This window comes from Sparus aurata, chromosome 23 (genome assembly GCF_900880675.1).
Source record: "Sparus aurata chromosome 23, fSpaAur1.1, whole genome shotgun sequence".
Lineage (NCBI taxonomy): Eukaryota > Metazoa > Chordata > Actinopteri > Spariformes > Sparidae > Sparus > Sparus aurata.
Window position 1 is genome coordinate 17,496,590 of NC_044209.1, and position 25,884 is coordinate 17,522,473.

The following is a 25,884-nucleotide window of genomic DNA, read 5'->3' on the forward strand; positions in this document are numbered from 1 at the left end:
AGCAAACAGACACACATGCACTGCGCTCGTACTCGTATTTTGATGGCATACAGTTCTAAGCGTGCCACAAAGAAAATAATCCACTCCACTTTTTTTTTTCCACTGCTGCCGCCCCTTTCCTCATCTGTCGGAGCCAGTGACATCACATCCCTTTGAAACAGTACGCCTTTCACAAAGGTGTTTAAGTTTCACAACACATACCGAACAACACACCAGCTCACAAATATGCAGGCATCCTGCGCCTGACCTCCATACGGTGCGATGTGCCTCGCAGGTATGTCTGTGGTTTTACATTTAATCTGATGCGGCGTGTAGTGTTTTTGCAGAATTCTTCATATTCACAAATGAGAGAGCCGGCGGCCCGAGGCACAACGAGCAATCTCAGCAATTAAAACACCCTGGGAGGTCCACCGCAGAAAAAAAGTGTGTGAATATCTGCTCCACACTGTCCCCCCCTCCCCCTCCCCCTCCCCCTCCACCCTACTCCTACACGTCCATCTTTCCCCAACACACAAATGCGATGGAGACCCATCGGCTCAGGCCTGGTTGTCATTGGAGAGACATGAGTGGAGAGGTTCATGGTCGTACTGGTTTCGTGTGGGATTGGTACCCGTGGGAAGGAGAGAGCAGGGACTGCAGCTTGTGGAGCACATCAATAAATCAATAGTAGATGAATCACTGAGTGGTCAGTGGTGTGCTAGCTGGGTTACTGTCAACATATTTATCACTCGATGTACACTTACAGTAACTGGCAAAACCGTTTTCCCCAATATTTAGAACCCTGAATCCAAGTAAGTTGGGACGCTGTGTAAAACATAAATAAAAACAGAATGCAATGATTTGTAAATCCTTTTCGATCTCTATTCAACTGACAGTCCTAGGACACAATATTTACTGATAAACTTTATTGTTTTTTCATCAGTGAGAAGAAACACAGCATCCAAATATTTTTGGAATAAGGGCTGTACCTCACCACTGTTTTCCTTAATATTCAGGTTCATACTTTTATTATGAATAAAGTGCAGCCTGCTCTGATTGGTCAGTTCTCAAAGGCCCGAGCAGGCATCGCCCACCGTGTTTCCTGAATTAGGTCAGCCAAGCGTTTTCCAGCTGCATGAGCTGTGTTTGATTTCCCCTACTTTCTGAGAGCAGTTGCCAGGTGTTTTGGCTGTGTGGTGAGAGCTTTTATTAGGGGACTTACCTGAACAGGCGTCAGCTGAGCTCTCGGGTCGAACACTCGCAGCATCTTGTCCTAGACAGATGAAGAAGGAGAACAAACTTTACTGTAGGACAAAAGAAAGCTGAAAAAAAACTTTCGGCCTATGTGGTGATTAGTTGGTATGTTGTTTATTTGCAAAACAACTTTGTTGTCAGTTTATACAAGATTCCTGCAAGAAATCTAACTTTATGAAGTTTATAATGCATAGTTTTGGGTGAAACTATTTTAGAGAGGTGCCGATTCCACTGTATCATGTAATCACATTTGTCGTGCTTTGAATTTTACCATTATGGGGAGTATAAATATGATATGAAAGGGACATCAAAAAGCATCTGCAAGGTCAAGTTCTGAAGTTCTTACAAAGAAAGGTGGGAGGGATTAAAGGCTCATCGTCCAGCTGTTTCACAGAAACTAAAATGAAGGACTGAAATATGAAAGCTGCATATTAAAAACATTAATAAAGAGTCCCTCCACCTCAGTCTGATCCAGATAAAGGATAACACAAACTCTCTGAAGTTCCCCTAATCTATCAGTGTAATCTGACTGACTCATCGTCGGCTAACGCAATCCCGGTGACCTCTTGACGGCATCATGTGCCTCAACGCCGGCCAGCCCAAACACGCATTCGGCTTCAATCAAAGCGGCCAATCGGAGAGGCTCCTGCGTGATTGAGAGGAAATGGGGCCTAATGGGATCAGGCTGTGACCGGGACATGTGTGTCTGCAGCCGTGTCACTCAATACTGCTGAGTGACTGTGATCACAGCAGACGTACGGGGCTGATAGCAGGTAATAAGTATAAGGGCTTAGACTGAGCCACGCACACACTTAACACACATATAAATGTCAAGGGGAATCTGGAGGCTGACAGTGACACAGTCAAGCATGCGCACACACACACACACACACACACACACACAGAGGGGTACTATGCAACATTCGGCCATACATGCACAACATAAATAAAGCATTTTATCCTGTCAAGCCTCGCTCTCTATCTATCTGTGGGTGTTTGTGTGTGTGCAGCCCACCCACGAGTATGATGCCCCAAGGCTGCATCTTCAGGCCTCCGTGACCCGGGCCTCGGCCAAAAGCTTAAGGAGCAGTGCCAGAACAACACACACTTTGAAAACCACATGCCCTGTGGATAAAAGCCCAGTTCCCAATGGAATGTAATAATTATTTTGTCAATTAATCATTTTTTCAGTATCATCTCAAAAAATGGCGTCAAAATCACCCCACAAGCCAAATTGACTTCTTCAAATGTCATGTTATGCTGGAGCAACAGTATACACAGAAAACATATAGTTTACTTTAACGGTTGTAACTAACGATTTTTTCAATATTGATGAATCTGCCCGTAATTTTCACAATGAATCAATTAGTCAATAAAATGTCTAAAAATTTTGGGAAAAACTCATCAGAAAAAACCAGACGTCCAAGTGACTTCTGTAAATCGCTTCCATCGTCGAACCGAAAGTCCAAAATTCACTATGACAAATAAGAAAGAATGCCAAAAATCCTCATCAGTGCTTCATTGATTGATTAATGCCACAATTGGTGGCTGAATGTTATCAATAACACCTTTAAACGCTCACATTTTACAAGCAGGAAGCAGCTGATTCTATAGATTTCGTATAATTTCCGTCTGTCAACTTATAGATTAATCAACTAATCACTGCAGCTCTAAAGCCAACCATCATATAAATTTACAATCATATTCACACTGCTTGGTTTTTAGCCACTGAGTCCCCTCCTCTTAGCTGGAAACACACCTTAGAGTGACCAAACACACACATATCAATTGAACATATATACAAAACTGACAAATTGAGCTCACTCACTGGCACACCAACCTCAAGTGTTGTTGTGCAAATAACACGAGGGCTGAAACTATCTGGCAGTGCAAACACACACATGAGGGGCTACTCACATACAGATGTGTTGGACAAGCAAACACCCTCTCTTAAGCCTATGACAATAACCCTTATAAACACACACACACCACCTCAACTCATAAATGCACAGATGGAGGGCCAGGATAGCTGTGTGTATGTGTGTGTGTTTTCATTTGTGTGCTTGTGTTTGTCTGCTGAGACAGCAGCTGTTTAATCAAAGCGACAGAGCCTCACTCTCAAGCTGCTGTTAATGAGTTTTTCTCTGCGAGTCGGCTGCACACAACTTTCACATGTACGCAAACACACGCGGCTGCTGGGAATCTTCCCTCCGCACATCAACAAACACACCGCGCTGCCAGCCTCCCGTTCCCAGTCTCCCACGGTTACCAGTGTCACAGCCTGTCGCGACTGGCAGTTTTACACTGGGCCATCCAGTCATCACTCTTCTCGGCCGTGAGAAATACAGGACCAGGCTCGGCTGCGATGTTAAAAAAAAATCATGGTTGAATGTGGACGTTAGTTCAAGAGGTGCAGTGTTTAAAAAACTGCATACCAGCCTGTCACGTCAATCACTTGCATAAACACAGCCTTTCCTCCCTCTCTGTTCCTGCTACCTGTGCACTGGCCATCCCTAAAATGAATAGAGCCTTTCTCCCTTTAAGCGTGTCATAAATACACATCTCTTTGGGTCCAAACGAGGCCTGTCACAATTCCTGCTCTTTGGGGTGGTGGTCTCCCCTTCATCTTCCCCCTCCAGCCCTGTGCCCCAGTGTTTACCCTATGGGAGGGCTGGGGGGGATTGGACCCACATGTTGGCGGGCCCTATTTGCTTTAATAAGCTGGATTGGAGCGACTGAAAGGGGCCTTTCGGGTCAAATGACACCAGAGCCCGACAGGGCAAGAACCTCGGAGGCCCCTCGACTCTGATCTCGGCTCACATCCCCCCCCCTCCTCCCTCACCTCCCCCTCCTCCCTTTCTTCCCAGGTGCCTTGTTCTTTCAGGGTGCACTGTTGGGGTGGTAGCTTAGTGGGGATGATTATCCTGTCAAGGTAAATGTCATGATTGGGACGTAGCCTGTGATCGCTGGGGTAATTTGTTTCTTGTCAGAGCAAAGACAAACAGCAAGGGTTTTCACTGACAATCATGCCTACCAAGTACGCACATGTGGCCGATTTCTGTGTCACAGTTTATTCAGTCTTGAGCACAACTAAAGCTCATCATGCATTGTCTAACGTATACAGAGAGGCCTCTGGCTCATTTTCACATCAATCATTTCAGGTTTGGTTATAAAAAACAATCAACTGCACAATTGACCGCATACAACCTTGATTCCAAAAGTTGTGGTCCTTTTAAAAATTAATCAAACAAAATGTGAAATTTTTCACACTCAATTGACAATGCTGCAAGGGCAATATATGTAATGTTGTAGTCCATTAACTTAATTCATTTTGTAAATAAATACTTATTCAGAATTTGATGCGTTAGTAAGTTGGGGAAAATAATGGAAAGTTGTGGTTTAATGATCATTCATTCCATCCCTTAATATTTCTAATTTTCTTATAATCTGAGGATGTTGGGCAGATCGACACACATCCAGCTAAGGGAATCTGGAATCCTAGAACCATTTTGCATCTCAGTAGTCCCTCCAATAGGTTTCGCCCACAAAGGATGAAAACTTTGGGCACCCTTGGAATAAAGGATATTACAACACAGGCTCAGGAACACTTAGTAAAACCATTGTCGGTAAACAAAGTTTATTTGCAAATGGTTGCATTCCATTTTATTCAAGTTTTAAACAGCATCCCAACTTTTTCTGGGAATTGGTTACTATTGGTTATTGGTTACCCTCCACTAATGAAATGGCCTCTAACTCTTTCTATTAATAAAATCTAATCATGAAACAATTCCACCTCAACTCATAAAGCTCATACAATCCCTGCCCTGCTCATGAACCCATTGCAGCGCCCTCCTTCCTCCTCCTACACGAAATATCAACAACCTAATGGAAAACTCTTCAAGCTGTGTGATTGTGGTTCCTAATGAGAACGGGGCCATATGGATGCCTAAAAACTCAGGGACACTTTCTCGCTTCCACGCTCCGTAACTACTGTGCATGTCAACGGAGTGATGGTCGACAGATCCTGATTAGAGTCAAACTTGCAGCAGAAGACGTGAGAGCTTAAAGGGCCATACATGAGTGTGTACAGGGGAAACAAAGGTTCAGAGGTCGGGCAGGGTTGAGACAAAATAAAAGCTCTGACAGGCGTATCCTTCCCACACAGGCTTGGGCCCTAATTGACAAGTTAATACAGTTTCCAGTCGTATGATTAAACTCTTCACAGGCTCTGTATCTACTGTGGCCAAGATTTCTTTCTTTGTCATCACTATAATCGTATTAAAACAAACTGGCTATTAGCTTTTACGTCATTGGGCTTTCCAGGTTTATTCTTTTTCCTCTCAAGAGCTGCTCACTAATGCCTACTCCAACGTGTGATGTGATCCCCACCCTTTTTATGAGCATTACCCCTGTTGACGCTGTGATTAAACAAACCCCATACAAACAGATAAGGAGCGATAGGTGACAACTGCACTGATTGTGAGCCACTGGCTGCATCTAGTGGTCAAACAATCAAACTACAGCAATCAGTCCCCGCAGGGATGAAGTTGTAAGGGGAATAAAACGTTCCCATTATCGTGCTTCGACATGAAAGGTGAAGCCATGAAGCTCACTGGGATGTGGTGTGTTGTTATTACCTTGCAGGAGGAAGCCAGCAGTGAACCGTCCTGTTTCCAGCTCAGACTCTGCAGCTGGTCACCGTGCTGCTCCAGAACTGCAGACACACACAGCGTTTAGAGGAGGTGAGGGGAGGAGAGGACGAGAAACAACGCTCATGTTTCACAGGGACGAGATGAAATGGTTTAGAAAAAGAGAAACATGATGCCGAACAGAATGAGCACAGAATGACGGCACGCGTACAGGTGAGACAAAGAACACGACAGAAAAAACATCTGGAGGAAAATCGTTGGGAGGAGGTGAGGCAATAAATCAAGCGCATGGACTTCAGAAAACACAAGAAATACAACGTAAATGGATCATTACCATTTAGGCGTATCAGAGGAATGATGAGCATGAGACATATTAGGCTGCAGCGACTTAAGTGAACAGTTTCAACACCACACAGATGGAAAAAAAAAAGATGAGGTGCACATTTACACACAAAGTTATTTCGAAATGAACTTCAGACCCAAACACACTCTTTTTTTTTTCTTTCTATCATTCAGACGTTGTTCCTCAAACACATATGGATGAGGAATGAGGGTGATTACAGCCAGTGTGTGGGGGAACAGCGCATGAAAAATATCAGCAGTGAGCAGCAGCAGCCAGGCCAGCTGTCATGAGGTTTTGGGGTATAGGGGGGGGCGCAGTGTTCATGTGTGTGTGGAGGGAAGGTGAGGCCAGAGGATAGTGATCCTGAGGCCAGTCCGGGGAGACTGGGACCAGGACTGCAAACCAAAACATTACCTCTGCTGCTCCGGCACATAGACAGAGCCACAGGGCTGTAAAACGTAGGCAGTGTCAGTCAGACAGCACCCAACGAAAAAAGGAAACCAGCCACTCCAATTACATATACATTCATGTTGCACATAGAAACATAACAAAAATTGGAGACTAACTGACAAAGACTGAAATGTTAAACGTAACAAACAGTGCATGATGTACAAACAAGACTTTGACAAATTAATTCATGTCTGCTGTGCGCACAAACAAACAAACATCTGCCGCACATGTCCTCAGCTGTAGCTACCTGCGAGTGGCGCATCCTGGCGGCTGGTGTCCCAAAGCAGGGGGGACTTGGTGGCGCCGACAGCCAGCAGGCCAGAGGAGGTGGGATGGAAAGCCACCAGCTCCAGCCGGCCGTGACCTGGACGCAGGGTGAGCTCAGGACTGCTGGGCTGCTGCAGCTCTGGGTCACACAAACGCCACAGCTTCACCTGCACACACACACACACAGAGAGGGCTTCAGTAATTAGGCAGAACATATCACAATTTTGTATTGGGTTACTTAGAGAACAGGTTTGCTCAAAAACACATCAGTTTACAATCACACTCCACAAGTGTTTTCAGTAGCAAGTGATTTTCCATTTAAATCAGTGATAGATCAAGTAGATTGATCAAACTTAATTCAAAAGATAGTTTCTTATTTCTCAACTGAACGAACTTATCGGTAAACTTGCTTTATGAACAGATAATTTCACTAGTATTAAATCAACATTTCCAAAAAATGTCAAAATGTAGTGTTTATTCTTGCTTCTAGCTTTCTTATTTGCAGTGTTTGATGATGTTCTAGCTGAATTGTAAGACCCACACTGAAACTGTGCTATAATGGGTTAATTTCTGTCAGTAAAAAGACACTCAAGTTTCGCTCTCATTTACTTGCTCAGCACAACCCAGCTGGAGAAACAATATGTCCCGTTGGCAGAAGATGAGAGGAATGAAAGTGCGCTGCAAATCGTGGGCACTGCAGACCACTCTGGTGTGTGTGTTGTAGGTCTGTGTGTGGCAATGGTTGTGTGTGTTTACACAGGTCCCTGAGGTAAACCGAGCTGCTGAGTCTGAAGATGCAGACACACGCTCAGCAGATTCCTGTAAGCTGGGGCACCTGTGGCTGAGGATAATTTGAGGAGGGAGTCTTCAAAAGGGTTTAAATAATAAAAACCAGGCAGGTTAATATCGTATTTAAAGTTCCGCCAGGAACAACAAAGTCTGAGTGGATGGAAAGAGGACTTATGTGTAAGTATTCACTAACAAGCTAGAACAAGATCAATAAAAAAGAAACATGGAACAAATGGAGGACGAAGAGCAGGGCGTCAGAGAGCTCACCGTTTCATCCCCAGAGCATGTTGCCAGGAGACTTTCATCAAAAGGAGAAAAGTCCATATCAGTCACCAGATCTAACAGAGGAGGGGAAGCAAACTCAAGATTAAAATTCAATCAGAGTCACAGCTTAATTCAATTTCTGGGCATTTGTATTTCTCATGTGATCTTTTTTTTTTTTTTTTTTCTTTAAAGAAACCAGAGTATCCTTGAAGGCTGGAGCGGTGTTAGTTATGCAGCTGGAACGAGAAAACGGAGAGAAACTGAGACTAAAGACTGAGACGAAGAAACACTACCAGAATGGCAGGAAATCTGGGTGACTGTCCATTGGCCATCTGAACCAGGCTTGACTGAGGACAGGCCAAGCATACCTCCACCTGCAGACACAAGCACAGAAAACATCAATGGTCATACTTTAAAAGCCCGCTCTCTGAGTTTTTACAGTGTTTCAAAGTCCAAAATGTCTGCCCAGCTTACTGTGAAGTAAATTAATGTACATATCATCTGATAAAATAAAGTTTTAGGGAAAAACCAAAAGAAAACCCTACTCCTTATATCCTTGAAAACCATTTTTGTTGGATTTTAAAGGAACAGTTCATCGCCAAATCAATTTGCTCTTACCTGCAGTGCTTTTTATCCATCTAAAAACATAGCTTTTTTGGTGTGAACTGTTCCTTTAAGTTGAGTCAGTCAACTCCATATTGTGAACTGGTTATATGATAGACACTTGGTGACCCAAAAACAGTAGATCCTTCTTCGTACTTGAAGCAAACATTGCTGTCGACCACACTTTTATAGCCTTACCAGCCTGCTCGGTGTTGAAGGCCACCAGCTTGGAGCTGGCTTTGATGTGGTTCCCCTGGCAGGAGAAGGAACCGGCTCGGACATTGTTGATCCATCCCTGGATTTAAAGACACAGAGAGCACTTGTAAGGGAGTGAAATGATTGAAGCGAGGATATGATGAGACACATGGATATTTGGGGTCACAGAGAAGAAAAGAAATGTAATTCAAGCCCAAGTGTTTCATCAGACCACAGTGCAAAGGAGCTTCTCAAGTGACAACAATCCTAAGTGCTCCTTTGACATGTCGACACAAGCGCACAGCCAACGAGCTACACTGAAGGATCCCGACAGAAAAAACACAGTTTTACGGTCTCATGATTTCAGGGAGCGCGAGAGACACAAGTTGCTGCCACAGCTAGAATAAAACAAAGTGAGCACCAAAATAAACAGGAAGGATCTAGCTGAGAGTGCACACACACACATTGAGTGCCTCTGAATGAGCAACGTGTTGAGGAAGTGGAAAGGCTCCCTGCGTCGCACACACAGCAGAGAACTCTTTCATAACATTAATGAGGGGAGAGGACAGAGTGTCCGTGCAACGGCCTCCAACGGCTACTGCTGCGCTGCTCATCAGCTCGAGGAGACCGAACCACGGCAGACATTTGGCTACAATTTAACAGCTGAAACAGCTCCGTTTAAGCAGCCATGCATTTCAAAGCACCCTCCAAAAAAACGCCTCTATCTTATCTAAGAAAATTCAGTCGTTATCTAGTCACCCACACCGATGTAAAGTTTCGTAGTCAACTAAACTTTTCTAGAGATTCAAAGCAAAACAGAGTTGCAGAATTTTCCTAAACAACTGAAATAGATGGGGACTTGTTTTAAGCTCCATCCAAGTATCCACAAGCCAGATGATCTAAAATTGATTTAAAAAGACGTAATATACAAACTCTTCAAGCTTCAATCTTCACTGCAGCTAAGCTAAAAAGAGGTTACCGTGCACCCCATCTAAAGTTTGGACATGCATGGTGTAAATAACGTCTTTTTAAATCAATTTAGGATCTCAGGTCATCCAGAGCTGTGGATTACTCCGGATCAGCTGTATGGAGATGTTATGTTTTCTTTTCAATAGTCCCCATCTACTTCAGTTGTTTAGGAGAATGTTGCGATGTCATTTTGCTGTGAAGCTCCAGAAATGCTTGGTGGACTATGGCTCTTTCCCTGACTTTCCATCAGCATGGGGGTGAGTAGAAAAACGCCTTAATTTTCATTTTTTGGATAAACTTATCCTTTGGGTTTAAGGTGGAAGCATACCCCCAATAAATAACAAACCTTAAACTTGATTTATTCTGATCACGGCCACATTTAAGGTTGCGCTTATTACTATCCCTGAGATTCTTAGTCAATCCTTTTACTTGCGGGGGAGATAGATGTAATCCACTTATCCACTTAGCATTTCTCCTGAACTAAATCTCGCTAAGACTCCAAAAAGGTACAAGTATTCCTCTGTCAAAATCTTTTTTAGCGCTGTGGCATTTCGGTCAGACTTTCCACAGGATCGTGATCATAAACAAACCACGGCACCAAAAACTGTGTCATCAACGCATTCCACATATGAGCCGACTTGATTCGTGACCCTACTACTTCCTCGATCCACGTGGAAAACTCAGGATCTGTCTCTGCTCTCCTCTCTCTTCCCATCCCTTTGAGTCTGCCCCTCCTCTCACTTTCTGTCCCTTGTCCCACTTTTTTTTTTGCTCTTGCAGTGTTTGACATGACAGCTCCCATCACATGACTCTCAGCACTGGAATAACCACAATCACACATATTCATTGGGCCACTTTAACATTCACAGCAGCAAAGCACCACCTGCTGTCTCGGGAGCAAGTGCAGAAGATTTTATGAGATACAAAGATTATCCACCGTCTCCAAACATACCAGGCATTTTTTTTTTTTTTTTTTTACCCAGCCTCAGTGAAAACAAGGTAGCAGATTACATAAACCACCTCAGCAAGGAGAGCTGCAGGCGTTGCAACTTGAAACAAATGGGACTAGAGGGCGAGAAAAACGGCAGATTTGTGCAAGACACCCCCATTCCCGTCCAGACATGTCGCCTCTTCCACAGCCTACAGGACAGCTATCACTGACAGAGATGAAACAGTATATACAAATCACTTTTCCTGAATATATGCCATTCAAACATCCACCTTCCTCGAGTAGCAAATCCCTGCAGATTCAACCTAACCTCAAGTGTGCAGTCGGAAAATTGTGTAACACCACCTGATTGTATGAAATCAATGTCAGTCAGTTAGCTATAAAATAATAGCATGGTGATGGGCGTCACTACGGGCGATGTAGGCTAGCAGCTCCATGCAACCACACGTGATGTAGTATTCACTAGTAGCCTTGAAGTTAGTTGAATACTACTGCTGTGAATTCAGACTGTCGTGTTGTTCTCTCAATGCTATGCAGCCTTCCAGATGCAGGAAGTTCAACATCCCTTGCAGGCAGGCAGACGCTCCCCCAAAACACCACTTAAGTAGCACAGCTAATAACCAAATGCTAATGTTAGCTAGAGAAAACTGGCTCTGCCCAGTCGCTCGCGAGCTACTCACGTCTTTCTTGGCAATTTTCGGAGTTGTGTTTTTGAATTTGGAGGTCTTAAAGCGATTCATGCTGCTTTCTCAAATTGACTTTCGTGCCTTCCGGGTGTCTCTGTCGAGCTGGTTGGTACTCGGCAGAGGACTCCTGCTACAGCTGACAGTTCAGTTTGGACGCGCGGTGTCCGCTCGCTTCGCTCGAAGGAGCTGGCCGTTCGGGCGGAGTGTTTGTTTTCCCCGCTCTAGAAGACACCATGCTCCGTCACGTGCCACTCCGGGTCACAAAACATGCGCATCCTTTTTTTATTTGACACATCTGATGCTCGTTTGCGCAATGAAACTTCTAATAAATGAATAAGTTTATCCAGTCCTCGCTGGTATCTTTTTTAGCAACTTGCGGCTAGTTTATAAAAAGAAACACAAGAATTTAAGTAAAACTTTTCCAAGTCGTTTTTCTTAGGAGTGCATCTTCTTGACTCAAGCAGAACATCTTTGCGCTCTCGGTGACGCCCACTCCCTTACGCGCATGCGCAGTGTGTCAGAAGCGGCGACCAAGTGCAGGAATGATGGCGTCCTCAGCTGCCCGCTGCTCCTCACGCTGGATTACAGTCATCGTGTCCTCTGCACACCGCCGGGCCGTCGGTGCAGTTGTCTGCGCTGGCCATGGAGGGGTCCGCGGCGTTTCAACAATGTCAGCGGAAAAACTGTGGCGAGGGGGCAGCCTGTCGTGTGGCGGAGCCGGGAAAGCGTTGACATTGAAAGGGCTGTCAGGTGAGTTATGCTAGTGGCCTAGCTAGGCTAAGCTAGGCTAATGTTGTTGTAATTGCTGATTTAACTTACTTGAGTGACGCAGGAAAAGAAACCCAATGTAACGCGACTTGATGAAGGCTCGAGTGCGCGTTAATGTTGGGTAGAGCTTGTTAGCTGTTGAAATCATGGTGCAGTCTGTGTTGCCAACTTTGGTTTGTAGTCTTCAAGTTGAATTTGTTAAGGGGTGATGTGAGTGTTACATCGTGTTCTCATTAGATTGTCCCAGAACCTTAAACTGAAGCCAAACATATCTTTAAACCAACCCAGACATGTCTTTGAGGCCTCGACATAAACCTTTGTAGTAAGTTTCTAGAACCTTCTATGGCAGAAGAAGCTCTTGTACAGATCAGAGCAACTTCACTAGATGTGCCACTCTGTCTCTTTCAAATATGTGTCACCTAATGTTGTCAGCTCAGTAAAGAATAAAGCAGACATGCAATTTACCTTGAAGTTGCAAAACTCCAGTTCTCAAGTGACACCTGAATGCAGCTGTAATGCAGGTTTGCTGTTCTTTATAGTATTTATATACCCTTTCTACCCTGTTTTGACTCGTTTCAGGTATCAAATCGCCAAATGCTGTCTCCTCACTGTCCTTTCACACAAGTGCCCCAGCTAGCAGCAAGCAGGACTTCTATCAGGTCCTTGGCATACCTCGCACAGCGACCCAGAAAGAGATCAAGAAAGCCTACTACCAGGTCTGCTCCTTCACAGCTTCTAATTGTTCTCAGGCAGACAGCCGTCGCAGTAGTTGACACTGTGTTTTTCGTCCCCTCAGATGGCCAAGAAGTATCACCCTGACACCAACAAAGAAGATCCACAAGCCAAGGAGAAATTTGCTCAGCTGGCCGAAGCTTACGAGGTCTAGTCTCAGTCTTCATTGACACATCTACTGTGTATTTTCCCGCAATCTCATTAGAATTACAAATCTTTGCTATGTGTCTCTCGCAGGTCCTAAGTGATGAAGGTAAGAGGAAGCAGTACGATACATATGGCTCAACAGGCTTTGACGCAGGTCAAGCCAGTGGAGGGCAGCACTACTGGTCTGGACAGACGAGCAACGTGGACCCAGAGGAGCTCTTCCGCAAGATCTTTGGGGAATTCTCAGGAGGCCGCGGCTTTGGAGACTTCAATGCAATTTTTGATCAGCCGCAAGAGGTAAGTGTGAGCTAAGGAGTGCCTTCATTTGAGTTTTTGAGAGCTCACCTGGTTTATTTTTATTTGTTCATTCTCAGAGTGATGAATTTGCCTCTTATTTTTTTCCACACAGTACATGATGGAGCTCACTTTCACCCAGGCAGCAAAAGGAGTCAACAAAGACATCTCTGTTAACATAGACGCAGCCTGTCAGCGCTGTGATGGTAAGGGCCACGAGCCAGGCTCTAAGGTCCAGCACTGTCACTACTGCAATGGCTCTGGCATGGTAAGATCTCTAACAGGCCGTCTTTCTTCAAAGTGTGTTTGGGTTGAGCTACTAAACACATGTATGTTGTCTTCTCTGTAGGAGACCGTGAACACGGGGCCGTTTGTGATGCGCTCTACGTGTCGACAGTGTGGTGGCAAAGGCACAGTCATCTCCGACCCCTGTCGCTCCTGCCGTGGGAGGGGGCAGACCAAGCAGAAGAAGAACGTGATGGTTCCTGTACCTGCAGGTCAGTCTCACTCAGCTGCCTGGTCTTATTGTTTCCTTACTATAAATTGGTATGTATTTTCTGTGGACCGAAGCTGTTCTGTACGCTTGTGCCTGTTTTTTTACGCTCACTGGTTTTAAGGCTAATTAAATGCTGTGATTGTTTTTATCACTAGTTATGAGCCTGAAAAGCCCACCAGCAGTGTACTTTTTCCTGCAAAATTTGAGATTGAAATAGACATTTGCCTAAATCCACGATCATTACAGCTGTAGTCTTACTTAAAATTGGTTGAATTGAAAAGGATGGAAAGAAATCATCACACTTCTCTTCCCCCTTCCATACCACATGCATTCTAATATGAAACTGCAAAAACATTCCCAATTGAATGGTTCAATCCTTTACCGTAGTCAAATCTGTGGGTTTAAACGTTACTTATCCTTAACATGATCATCCACTCGAAATGGTGTGAGTATGAAATCAGGATGACCATGCTTCCATATTTTCAAGCCTAAAGGGAATGAGGGTTTCACACTGAACACTAATAAAGATCATGTTTTGTTTTTGCTTTAAGGTGTGGAGGATGGTCAGACAGTGAGAATGCCTGTTGGTAAGAAGGAGATCTTCATCACATTTAGGGTGAGTATCTACATAAATTCTTTATCATCGGTACTGATCTCACAAGAAACCCAGGCCAGAAATAAACAAGTGCAAGTTCACTTCAGTGCCATTATAATTGATTTGTCACAAGACATTTAGCTGTCTGAGCTCTTTTACCTCTAATTAACACAGTCAGCACGATTGTTCATTGCTTTTTGATGTGTTGATACCATGTGTGATTGATGGTGATGTGCACTGTGTCCATGTTCAGGTCCAAAAAAGTCCTGTGTTCAGGAGGGATGGTGCAGACATCCACTCCGACCTCTTTGTCTCCGTGGCACAAGCTGTGCTGGGTGGCACGGCCAGGACACAGGGCCTTTATGAAACACTCAACTTATCAGTAAGTAGACCCGTACATCCTCAGGTTTCTCCTCTAATGAGGAAACATTTCAGACCCCTACAGTGCGATATCTACGTTGCTTATGTTGTCTGTGTTGTCTTCAGATCCCTGCAGGCATCCAGGCAGACCAGAGGATTCGTCTGTCAGGAAAGGGAATTGCTCGTATCAGTGGCCACGGCTTCGGAGACCATTATGTGCATGTCAAAATAAAAGTACCCAAGTAAGTAAGGTTCCTCTTTTTGCTTGGTGTATTTCCTCCAGACGGGGATATGAAAGGGTCTTGTGATTGAATACAATAAGTCTTTGTAGTCTAGAGGAAAATGGATGTTTTTCCAATGCAAAGGATCATAAGATTTTGTTTTCCTGCATAGGACACTGACCGACAGACAAAGAGCTCTTCTAATGAGCTATGCTGAGGACGAGACGGACGTGGAAGGGACAGTGAACGGTGTCACTGCCACCACCACAGGTAAGAGGACAATGTATGTGACCGTAGCACTAGTGCATATATTATTTTTATGGCATTTTCTGTGCTTGGAATCTTATCTGAATATTCCATTTACCAACCTAAATAAAATTCTGTAGTCTACAAAATAACTTCTACCTTCCTCCGAACAGGTAATGTCATTGCTGTGTGACATCAGACAACAGGGGATAGATGGGTTTTCCCATAACTCGACTTTGTTAAGGGTTCTATCTTTTTTATCTGATCAGAGGTCAAAAATGACAAAGACCTGGAAAGCATCCTGAGTCCAAAGACTGGCTGATGCAGTATTAATCTCTGTCCAGGTGGGGGCAGCGGTGGTAAGCCATCTGAGGCAGGGCAAAGCAAGCATGACAAGAAGAAAGCAGAGTTGAAACAAGAGGGGGGCTTCTTCTCCACAATTAAGAAATTGTTTAATTCTTCGTGACAGCCACAAACCAGGTAGGACTGGTATTCCTCCCACTCCACTCTGTTGTGTTGGATGATGGATGGATGTGATGAAACAATGATTTCTGGATAATGTCTTCTTTATCTGGTTTGTGGCTGTCACTTAAAACCACTGATGCATGCACCCCTGCATTCAACTGGATGATAAGCCAGTGTGGAGTGTCTTATATGTCCTGTCTGCATCTTATATGTGCCACTACAAGAGTATATTTTACAACATTCTTTTCCTTCTTAAAGGTAAAAGGTCATCCTGGAACTGAGGCGCTTCATTAGCAGTAGATCAGAGGACAGTGTAGAAGAAGAACCACCAAATCATAAAGGGACAGGTGGTCGAGGAGTATTGGGTGTTGGATGAGGCCCACAGAGGTATAAGACGGATCAGTATGGACCTACCTACCAGCCCTGCAGAGGATTACCTGCTCTGTTCCTCTGCCAAAGTGAATCCACACACAAGAGGATGTTCCAGTGCCCCAGTCACCTTCTTGTCAAATGTCCATCGAGGCCAACAAAGACTTATCATTGAGCACAGCAGTCGGTGCATGTCGATTTTCCTGTTGATCACCACAAAAACCACGAACGATATAACAGAAACAGAACAGTGCACAGAAATAAATTGTCTTGATAAAGACAGTTCAACATTAACTGAACCACCTGTTTATTAATCCTTTTGTTCTCTTTGCCTCTGTCTTGTCTTCATGAACGCTTGAATCTTCCCGTAAATTCTCAGTGCTCACAGGGCATCACCAGACTTACCCATATGTTTACCCTTAAATTGTTGGACAGTGAAGATGTGTGTCTCTGCAGTGGGTCGTCGGTCTCTTTCCTCTCAAACTCAAAGGTTTGTCTCTCCTCAACTGTGAACACTTCTGACCGGAATCTGTCCTGTGGTTTGCCCTTTGCATTAAGAATTCTATTTGAGTTCTTCATTACATTTGTACATAAACTGTGGATCATACAGCTGCATCAATGTGTCACATAGAAGATATACTGTACATCTATAATAAAGCTATGGTGTGGGAAAAGCTTCTGCTTTATATTGATCACTCTCTCTGCCAATACATTCAATATTTGTTGAGATGTGTCGTTCAGCCACAAAGGTTAACGTCATGGTGGCGCCAGTTAGATTCATCCTCCCGGGGAACATGAAATGTATGAAATACGCCAATTCATCTGTTACATACGTTGAGATATTTCCTGAGTGGCTTAAAAGCTAGTAAAATGTCAAACCATTAATTAGATCACTATTAACAATGTTGGCGATAAAAGACACAAGACTTCATTAATAAATTCGGGATCTTTTTGTTTGAAGCATTTTTAGACAGCATCTGCTAGATATGAAAGCCAATTTCAACCAATTCCAAGATAAATAGTCAAAAGGATCAGTTAAAAAGTCAAAATCATGAGATATAAGTCCTAATTATGACCTTTGTATCTCTATCGGCTGCTTATCGTGGATTACGTGTAGTTCTCATCTTTTCTTCTCCCTAAGTGGCAGAGATAGGCTCCCGTAGCTAAAAGACATGCAACTGATTAACTATGTTTCAAAGATAATCATCTATTTACATTTGTTTTACCTCTACCAAGGAGGATATATTTTAACTCATGTTCGTTTGCTCGTTGGTTTCTTTGTCAGCAAGATGACACAAACAACTGAACAGCATGGAAAACAGACTTTATTTCATTACAGACAGCACATCTTACTCCTGTATTTTTTTTATTCTCGTAAAGTATTCCAGCCATTCAGTCACTAATAAAGCTTTGTCCAGTTAAATACACAAAGGGATTAAGAGCATAGTTAATGACAACGCAAGAGAATAAAGATCGACATGAATCAGTCATGCATCCCACTCACTTGAATCAGCGTTTCATCGATGACCAAAAACAGCCTGAACTCCTGAGATCCGAGTAAATGTCCCTTCAATATGTTCTAAAAAACACTGCAGCATTTTGACGCATCACACTAGCTTCAGAAAACTAAAATAACACATGGACACTGAGCTGCGGGAATATAGAAGGGCAGTCTCTGTATCCGTCCTCCATATGCAGTTACTGTATATTGCCATCTGACTGCAACATAAACCTGAGACTCTCAAATACAAAACCGTTTACGTCTGCGATCGAGCAGCTGCACTACCGCTGTAGTCCCGGATGAGACCTGCTAATGAAAGGACTACTTCACATCCATTTGTGTGAATGCATTGTGCAAATACAAACAGCACAGGAACCTGGTTGAAATGCTGTTATCAGCAGGTTTCCTTTGGTGTGTCAAATAAATCCAAGCAAAAAACAAACAGTCTGCTTGGAAAGATAAAGCAAAGTTATTAAATGGAATTACTGTGTCGGGATAAATATCTAGGTTACAGGAAATTGCAATTGCACAGCATACAGTACACACAGCACAACATATTCCTCCTTTGCCGAGTTGTGCAGGGCAGTTTTTTTTTTCCCATTACACAGTATGAAGAGCATGTGAATAATACGTATACGTACCCAACCTGAAGTAGTTCGTAATAAACCACAACACTTAAGACTCATCTAGCCTTCATGTATAAGACAAACTGTGAATATTACAAAAATAATATTTCCTTCAAAACAGCTGCAGCCACCTCTGCTAATGCCTCTGTCCTAATATAGGCCCCCGTGGCAGGTAAAACTGAATCAGCAGTGAGTCATACATCATGGATGGTTCAGCGATGCATTTGGACCAAACAACAGGCAGAGAACTGAACATGCATCAGTAGAGATTCAAATATCCCGTATTTTTACTATATTTACTAGTATCTGAAGGACGTTTATTACTCTTACACTTGTCAAAGTGTAGGTGTGCTGTATTTCTTAAAAAAAACGACTCCTACTACCTCTCTCACGGTACACCTGTGCAAACCTTATGAGGTCACGTATGAATCATGAAATGTGATGATGGATTTTTAAAAAGAACATCGCTGCAGTGCATGTGATTTCACATTATGCTTGGAATGGCAGGTAAAAAATAAAATACAGTCAATGAAGACATTTTCCAAGTTTACATTTTGAAAATAAACCGCTGTTTCGCTGCTGGCGTTTTCATCTCGTACATTACTTCCTGTCCCTACTTAAATTTACAATCCCTCTGACACAAAAACACAAAGGCCTCATTAAAAAAAAAAAAAAAAAAAAACACAGCAGTCTACCCAGCAAAAACCCACTGTGCTGTTATACTAATGCATAACATTTGCATAGTATGTTTCAGCTCACCAAAATTCTTTCTTCACTCTTAACTAATTTTAACACTGTATAACAATATATACCTAGGTTACTGTATAAAAGTCACCTTGCTCTGTCAGTTTCATTAAAATTAAGGGGAAAGTGCCACATTACAACAAATCAGCAACTCAAGCTTGTCTTTTCATGACCAAAAAAAAAAAAAATCAGAAAACACTCACAAGTGTTAAAATACCATCAAACACACTGGAATATGTGAATTGTCCAGTGTGAAGGAGGTAGTGATATAAAAAGGCAGGAGGATAAACTGTAACAAGCTTGAGAGATGGATGGATGTATGGATGGAGTTGATGTCTTATGGTCCTATTGATCATTCACAAGTTTATTTCCTGTCAGCTAACCTTTAAGCAAACGTGTAACATTAAATAAACTTGTAGCAGATATAAATGTCTGAAACTGGTCCACAGATTAATGGGATTTCCTAGTCTCCTTACTGTCCTTCCTTCACTCTCTCTTTCTCTCTCTCTTTCTCTCTCTCTCTCACAGCAGCAGGGCGTCAAGGTGACGGCTGGATCACATCAGATACCACGCAGCCAATCCGGCCAGAGCAGCAAACCAAGTAGCAAACAGGACCTGCCCTGTTGGGTGTCGGAGCACGGCCATGGCGAGCTGACAGGCGTACGCCGTTCCACCTGACGCAGCTGTGACACAAAGAGGGCAAGAAAACCAACTTAGATCCTCACGTAACTTTTAAAAAAACTTTAACCTTCATTTAAATATAATTTTAAATTATTATTCACAATGGCACAATGATAACAGACGGAACAGAAGTATGAAAGCATACCCATTTTGGCAGCATAGTAGGGACACTTGTTGATGTCTCCATCCATTGCTCCATGGACCGGCATGCCAGCATCTAAAACCTCCTCCTGGATGGTTTTGCCGATCTCCTCCAACTCATCGAACACCTGCCAGCACAAGACGTGCAGCATGTGATGTCATCGACTGTGTTACATAATCTATGTTCTAGAAATGTTCCATGGATAAAACAACCAGATGGTCCAGAGGGTCTGTCTGAGTGTCTGTTTTTGGCTAATCCAGCACCGTTAATATCTGAAACATCCAAGTATTATCGTCAAGCGGGCCTGATGAATGTACAACATTGTCTACAAGGGCCCAATACACCTGAGATAGTTAACAGATGGTTACCATTGATTAGGGTAACATTAGTGGATCACAGTGCCTTCAGTCATAAACATTATACCTAAACTATTTTTCAAGCACACCTCTACTGAAAAGGGAGCAGAGCACACACTAATGTTTCTAAACTTAGCCTGCATATTCTGTCTCTCTGACCTCCTTCTCCCTGGTCCCTTACCTCCATGTTGAACTGGAATGCCTTGACAGCCTCGTCAACAAGCCTCTTCTTTGTTTCCGTGTCCAGTTCCAGCTCGTTCATCCGACTACGGTACAGCTGCTTGAATGCTTTGGCGCTATGGATGGCATCGAACTGATAGAACTCCAGGCCCTCCCCTGTGGGCGGCAGCTTCATGGCTCTCTGCGCCACCTTCTTCAGCACCTGGCCCCCGGACAGGTCCCCCATGTAGCGGGTGTAGGCATGAGCCACCAGCAGCACTGGGTCCTCCTGTCCTACTTGATGAATACGGTCCACATAGCGTTGGGTGGCCTCGGAGCAGCTGACCTGGCTCTGCCAGTCGGGGCCATAAAAGTACTCAAGGTCACGGGCCAGGGCCTCATGGCGGTGCAGCTCTGCAGGGAAATAAAGCGGGGCAAAGTGGGGGTGGTCTTTGTTCCTTTCAATCTCCTCCTCCATGGCTGTGTATGTGTGGTAAAGTGCCACAGCACCAAGCTGGGAAAGCGAGACAGAAATATTTTTAAAAGTAAGACTTTGATAATTTTTTTATCTGCACGTTTATGAAATTTATTCATACATCACTTGTTTATTTAAGAACTCTTTAACATTGCATTGTATAAATTCTCCCTGACATGCTCCAGACTAACCTTAAAGAGCTCTTTGCGGATGCGACCCCTGAGGAAATCTTTCACAAACTGGGTGTTCTCAGCCTTTTCATGCACCTCTTTGGTCCCTGCTGCTAGCATCTCAGACAGATCCTCAGGTCTGGGGAAATAAAAGAGAAAATAGGAGTTATATTGTATGTTATGACAGATTAACAACACCATAATGCTGTTACAATAGTGGTGAGAGAATTACCTGAGGGCGTCTTCCTTTTCCTCATATGCAGGCCTCGCTCCATTGGACACAGTCACTGATTTCTCCATCTTCTCTGCTGTAATTAGTGGTGTGTTTCTGGAACCAGTGAAAGACAAAAACCTTGAATAATATGGCATCATTCATAATTAAGTTTAATTACAATGCACGTTACTGAATCTTACATTTAATAATTAAACACTGTTTTTATTAAGACATAATCAACAGGAACTAAACCTAAAAGTAACTTTTATCTTCATTGTGGATTAAGCTGTTTGGTTTCTTCTCAATTAACTGATTAGATGTTTGGCCAATAAAATGTCAGAAAATGGGGGAAAATGTTGCTCAATGTTTTCCCAAAGAACAAGATGATGTCCTCAAATGTCTCCTTTTGTCCACAACCCAAAGATTTTCAGTCAAATGCCATAGAAGAGTCAGAAAATCATATAAATGTTCACATTTAAGAAGCTGAGTATTTTGACACTGAAATCGACTCTCAAATTGATTACCAAAATAGTTTACTGATCAACTATTAACTACTACCAATGTCAACTATCTAATTTAATAATTAACAACTAATCGATGAATTGTTGCCGCTCTAACAGCAACTTATGCAAGATTGTCTTGTATTATCACAATGACCTATACTAGCTGCTGCTGTCCAGAAGTGTTATTTGAGCCGGGATCATACACCGGCTTTTTCAGGCAAAACAACAAACAACAACAATCCAGCAGCGGTGTTCCCTGCAGTTCTAGAGACCTGTACATCTACACAATAACAGCATACAGGTGCAAGAATACTATTTATTTCATAAGTCATTACATCTTGGAGTCAGGGGGCGAGGTCACCAGACATAGTCATAGTAAAATGTCCATGACAGTCATCAGGTCCTTATTTAGCAAATTAAGGATGTAACCAACTTTCCACTTCCTCTCTCTGCATCATTATACTTTAAAAATGCCTTTGGAGCTCTAGCCACAAGTATCAGACAGACAAAATCTATATATCTAAATACAGTATATATCAACCCTTACCAAAGAGGCAGCAGAGGTCTGATCCGGGGAGCTGATATCACCCCACTCCTGTTTCCTTTAGCTGATGTCCCTGAGATGATGGTCAAAGTCATGAAGCCTTCTGCCCCCTGATGCAGCTGCCTTAAGCCTTTGGCCGCTCTTACTCTGAACAGAGGAAGATAAGGCAATGTGAGCTGACACAGTCTGGCAGGGGCTGGCCTCGACGACATGAATACAGCCAAACAAAGGAAGCTCATACAACACAGCACAGGCCTTCTGGCGTTTACCACAAGTCTCGAAGAACAACAAGTAACCTAGGTATGAGCTAGCTAGTGTTGTGTGAGGCGAGTTGTTAAACTGATTTAATTCCGTTCAGTCCCTCACTGTGATGAAAAATCAACCTGTCATCGACATATGATGTACAGTATCGCTTGTCTCACCTGACGGTAACGCTGTCTAACTTGCTAAGAGCATCCTTTTGACAACAACAGCTAACTTTACTGGAGGACGCTAGCAAAGTTGGCTAACAGCTAGCTAGCTTGTCAACAACCAAGAGTTGGCACACTTTGACGAGCACCAGTACATAACACTGCAGCTTCGACGCGTTTATACACTTATGAAAGGTATATTATTGTGTCAGGAGGCTTTGGTATCAAATTGCCATTTACAAACCTTCGCCCCAGCACTGTAAAGCGGTCCGCTTGACGACAAATCAGACTGGAGCTTCAGGACGGAACTGTTCGTCCAACTCCGCCCCCACCCGTCCGCTCGAATCATGCGCTCCCCCACCGGAAGTGCTGAGGTTGTAGTTTTCAGTACCACTGCTGCCATAGATTTGTAGGCTGTCTGTCTGTAATGTCTCTGCTTTAGCTTCTGCTACAAGTAGCACTGCTGGGAGCTACAGTGATCAATGGTGTTAATTACTCATCATAGATCAAATAAAATGATATTAAGACTAAGCTTGATGAAAAAATATTCCCATGGTAAGTAATAATTATGAGATCAAAGTCATAATTATGTGATGAAATGTCATAATCATGAGATAAAAGTCATAATTTTGAGATACGAGTCGTAATTAAGATAAAGATAAAGATTAAAAAAGATAAAAGTCATATTATAAGTATATATATTATATTCTAAAACCCCAAAAGTCATAATTTGTGGACATATGTCAGAACTACAACATAAAAAAAAGTAGAGAAAGATGAGATGAAAGTCATAATTATTGGATGAAATGTAATATAATGACATGATATTCGAAATGTTAGTTAAAAGTCAATATTATAAGATTAAAGTCATGGTTATGGGAGACATTTCATAATTGTGAAACCAAAAATATGAGATATAAAGTCATGAGATAAAACAACGAAATTAGCCTCATAATTACTTTTTTATCTCATAATCGGAATACGTTTTTTTCTCCCATAACTGTGGATGTTGTAGTCAAAAGAAGAAGATAACAAAGTTACTGTTATGAGAGTTCAGGGGAGAGAAGGGAAAGTACTGATTTGTAACAAATACAAGACAACTGCAAGTATTGTCAAAAGGTTTTTGTCAATAAAACTTTTTTTCTTGTGCAAAATCCAAACAGGAATGACTACCAAGTGTGCTAGTTTACTGGTCGTATCATATAATAATTGCTGCAATATGTTGATATTTCATCATATGTCATAAATCACTAAAGACCACATCAGCAGGTGGGAAGAGAATAACCACAAGATGGCATTCTCACCAAGCATATACCATAAATTGGCAGGATTTAATTTCTCCCGTATGTGTCTTAATCTGTATTATCAACAAATTACCCTTTGGCAAAAACTCTCTATTGCTCTCTCAGGTCACACTGAGATGATTATGCAGTTGTAGATCTTACATAACCACAAAACCAGATCAGTTTCATTCTGCAATTACCTCTGTTATTATGACAGTGTTTATTGCCGTGTTGTAAAAATCAGCTCATCGGTTCTGATTTAGTGGAGCCTCAGTATGAAATTAGCAGTCCGCTCTTTTTTCCTGTACAGAGTGGATCCTGAGTGCAACATTAAAACAAACCTGAAGCTCTCACAGCTTGAATCTCTTGGCCATAAACACAACACAAAGCTTATACCTGGATTTTTTAAATTTCTTATAGCCTACACAGTTCTTTAAAAAATGTAGACTGTGGAGCCAACTAAGGCTCAGTCAGTCCCTCAGGCGCAAACAAAACAGTTTTTTTTTCCATGTTATGTTGTTTACGCCATGCTGTTTGCCAATAACACATCATAGTTCAGTCATGTTTCTGCAGGTGTTTCTGTGTGCATATGAGTCACGCATTCTGTTTATGAATTATGCACGAGGCGGTTGTTTGTGACCCTGAGTCAAGTTGTACAACGGTGTGCGACAGCGTGCATCCTGCGTGTATGTTGTGTATGTAGGAAACTATCTGTGCGTACATGATGCATATGGGGCAGAGAATGTGAGTGTGTGTGTGTGTGTGTGTGTGAGAGAGAGGGAGAGAGAAAGAGGGAGAGAGAGGTAGGTAGGGCATGTTTTTAGTCTGACAGCCGGCTGCAATGTCAGATGCTCGGTTGGCGAGGCAGCTGAGTGCCAGCAAGCTGTTGCCATTATGTTTAATTGCTTTGCAGAGTGCTTCTGTGGTACTGATGCAGTTCAACAACAGAGTTCAATAACTTTGCTCTAAAAACTGGCGGGAAATGACTGGGAAACTTTATATCCCCCTTGGATGCCTTGGATGATTTTTCCATAGTTGAGAACCACACAAAACAAATGTTCAGCGGCCATGATTTGACTCCATTTTGCTGCCATTTCCTTTTGTTTGTCAATCCGGTCTGCTGAGGAGCCCATATGTGATGTGTGCTTGCAAATGCCGCAGCAAAACTAGGACGTAAACACGCCTCATAGGACATGCAGCAGGAGGTCCATTTCAGCATTTCATTTGAGGCTTAGATGCATCATGGCAACAAAAAAGAAAAAAGAAAAGAAAATGGGAGCATCAAAAAAAAAGAGAAAAAAAAAAGGTTGATAAGGTTAATACTGCACAAACCCCAACAGGTCTGTGAAAGACAAGAATACAGAAGCAGCATTATTAAGATTATCTGTTCCACTGGTGCTTTTCTTGCCTCATTACAAGTCTGCTGTAGCAAATGTCTACACATCTGATTCATATGGGTTTTGGCAAAGGAAATCCTTTTATGTGCTATTTCTGCTGTTAGTCTTGATCTATATCATATTAATGTAGAGATTGTGAGGTAACACTCAATTTTACAGGGCTGCAAATTGGCTGGTAAGTAGGTGGTGATAATTACAGAGTAACATATTTTACATTTCTTTGAAATAACCTTCGTAAGTACCACAATGATTACCTCAAAATGTATTGAAAATGTCCCCAAAATGATTCAATAATGTTCTGCTATCTCCTAAAAAGCAGTTAATAAAACTGGCAAGCTGGTATCTTCTTTAAAACATTTCCAAGAAACCTTCCAGCTGGTTTCAGCTTAACTTCTGTTGCCGTTTTAATTTCCACTAGTGTAACTATTACAGGTGTAACTAATGACATTAATTATGCCTCTAGCAGCCAGCATTAACAATATCAGGGATCTGGCACGGAGAAGACATGATGCTGATCACAAAATAAAAACACTTTTATTCCTAGCCGGAGGAAATATTCTGCTATAAATGCTTCATGACTTTCTGTTCT

At 42.7% G+C, this 25,884-nt stretch overlaps 3 protein-coding genes across 5 annotated transcripts in view; 1 reads left to right on the top strand and 2 right to left on the bottom strand.

Annotated features, from left to right (window-relative positions):
• Positions 1-11,587, bottom strand: part of coro7 (coronin 7) — a 114,370-nt gene extending 102,783 nt beyond the window's left edge. Inside the window, exons 1-7 of the mRNA XM_030407884.1 lie at positions 11,392-11,587; positions 8,797-8,893; positions 8,289-8,369; positions 7,999-8,069; positions 6,923-7,109; positions 5,871-5,947; positions 1,202-1,252 (exon numbers count right to left, since the gene is read on the bottom strand). Coding sequence (XP_030263744.1) covers positions 1,202-1,252; positions 5,871-5,947; positions 6,923-7,109; positions 7,999-8,069; positions 8,289-8,369; positions 8,797-8,893; positions 11,392-11,451 — 624 coding nt within the window. The 5' untranslated portion in view covers positions 11,452-11,587. The remainder of the gene's footprint in view (positions 1-1,201; positions 1,253-5,870; positions 5,948-6,922; positions 7,110-7,998; positions 8,070-8,288; positions 8,370-8,796; positions 8,894-11,391) is intronic.
• Positions 11,588-11,902: 315 nt separating this feature from the next.
• dnaja3a (DnaJ heat shock protein family (Hsp40) member A3a) lies at positions 11,903-16,764 on the top strand. Of its 3 annotated transcripts, none has more exons than XM_030407890.1 (11): positions 11,903-12,147; positions 12,745-12,881; positions 12,962-13,045; positions 13,135-13,341; positions 13,454-13,606; positions 13,688-13,835; positions 14,386-14,450; positions 14,683-14,811; positions 14,916-15,031; positions 15,183-15,293; positions 15,980-16,764. In XM_030407890.1, exons 1-11 carry the CDS (start codon positions 11,940-11,942, stop codon positions 15,981-15,983), a joined length of 1,362 nt encoding a protein of 453 aa, XP_030263750.1. In that variant the 5' UTR covers positions 11,903-11,939; the 3' UTR covers positions 15,984-16,764. The 3 variants fall into 3 exon arrangements, with proteins under 3 accessions (XP_030263750.1, XP_030263751.1, XP_030263749.1); XM_030407891.1 differs by lacking the exon at positions 15,980-16,764 and adding an exon at positions 15,601-15,966 and having other exon boundaries at positions 15,183-15,280; XM_030407889.1 differs by having other exon boundaries at positions 11,904-12,147; positions 15,183-15,280.
• A 633-nt stretch (positions 16,765-17,397) lies between these two features.
• hmox2b (heme oxygenase 2b) lies at positions 17,398-22,955 on the bottom strand. The gene is made up of 7 exons (XM_030407892.1): positions 22,860-22,955; positions 22,209-22,352; positions 21,177-21,272; positions 20,966-21,083; positions 20,322-20,813; positions 19,788-19,911; positions 17,398-19,644 (listed from the first exon to the last, which is right to left on the bottom strand). Exons 3-7 carry the CDS (start codon positions 21,242-21,244, stop codon positions 19,517-19,519), a joined length of 930 nt encoding a protein of 309 aa, XP_030263752.1. The 5' UTR covers positions 21,245-21,272; positions 22,209-22,352; positions 22,860-22,955; the 3' UTR covers positions 17,398-19,516.
• Between the last annotated feature and the right edge of the window lie 2,929 nt (positions 22,956-25,884).

Bases quoted from the DNA above. Each gene is read 5' to 3' on its own strand.
- dnaja3a (XM_030407891.1), top strand. From the start codon at position 11,940: ATGATGGCGTCCTCAGCTGCCCGCTGCTCCTCACGCTGGATTACAGTC. The intron at 12,148-12,744 runs GTGAGTTATGCT...GACTCGTTTCAG, and splicing joins GACATTGAAAGGGCTGTCAG to GTATCAAATCGCCAAATGCT. The intron at 15,032-15,182 runs GTAAGTAAGGTT...TTTCCTGCATAG, and splicing joins GTCAAAATAAAAGTACCCAA to GACACTGACCGACAGACAAA.
- hmox2b (XM_030407892.1), bottom strand. From the start codon at position 21,244: ATGGAGAAATCAGTGACTGTGTCCAATGGAGCGAGGCCTGCATATGAG. The intron at 21,084-21,176 runs GTAATTCTCTCA...TTATTTCCCCAG, and splicing joins GAAAAGGAAGACGCCCTCAG to ACCTGAGGATCTGTCTGAGA. The intron at 19,912-20,321 runs GTAAGGGACCAG...TTGTGCTGGCAG, and splicing joins CATTCCAGTTCAACATGGAG to GTGTTCGATGAGTTGGAGGA.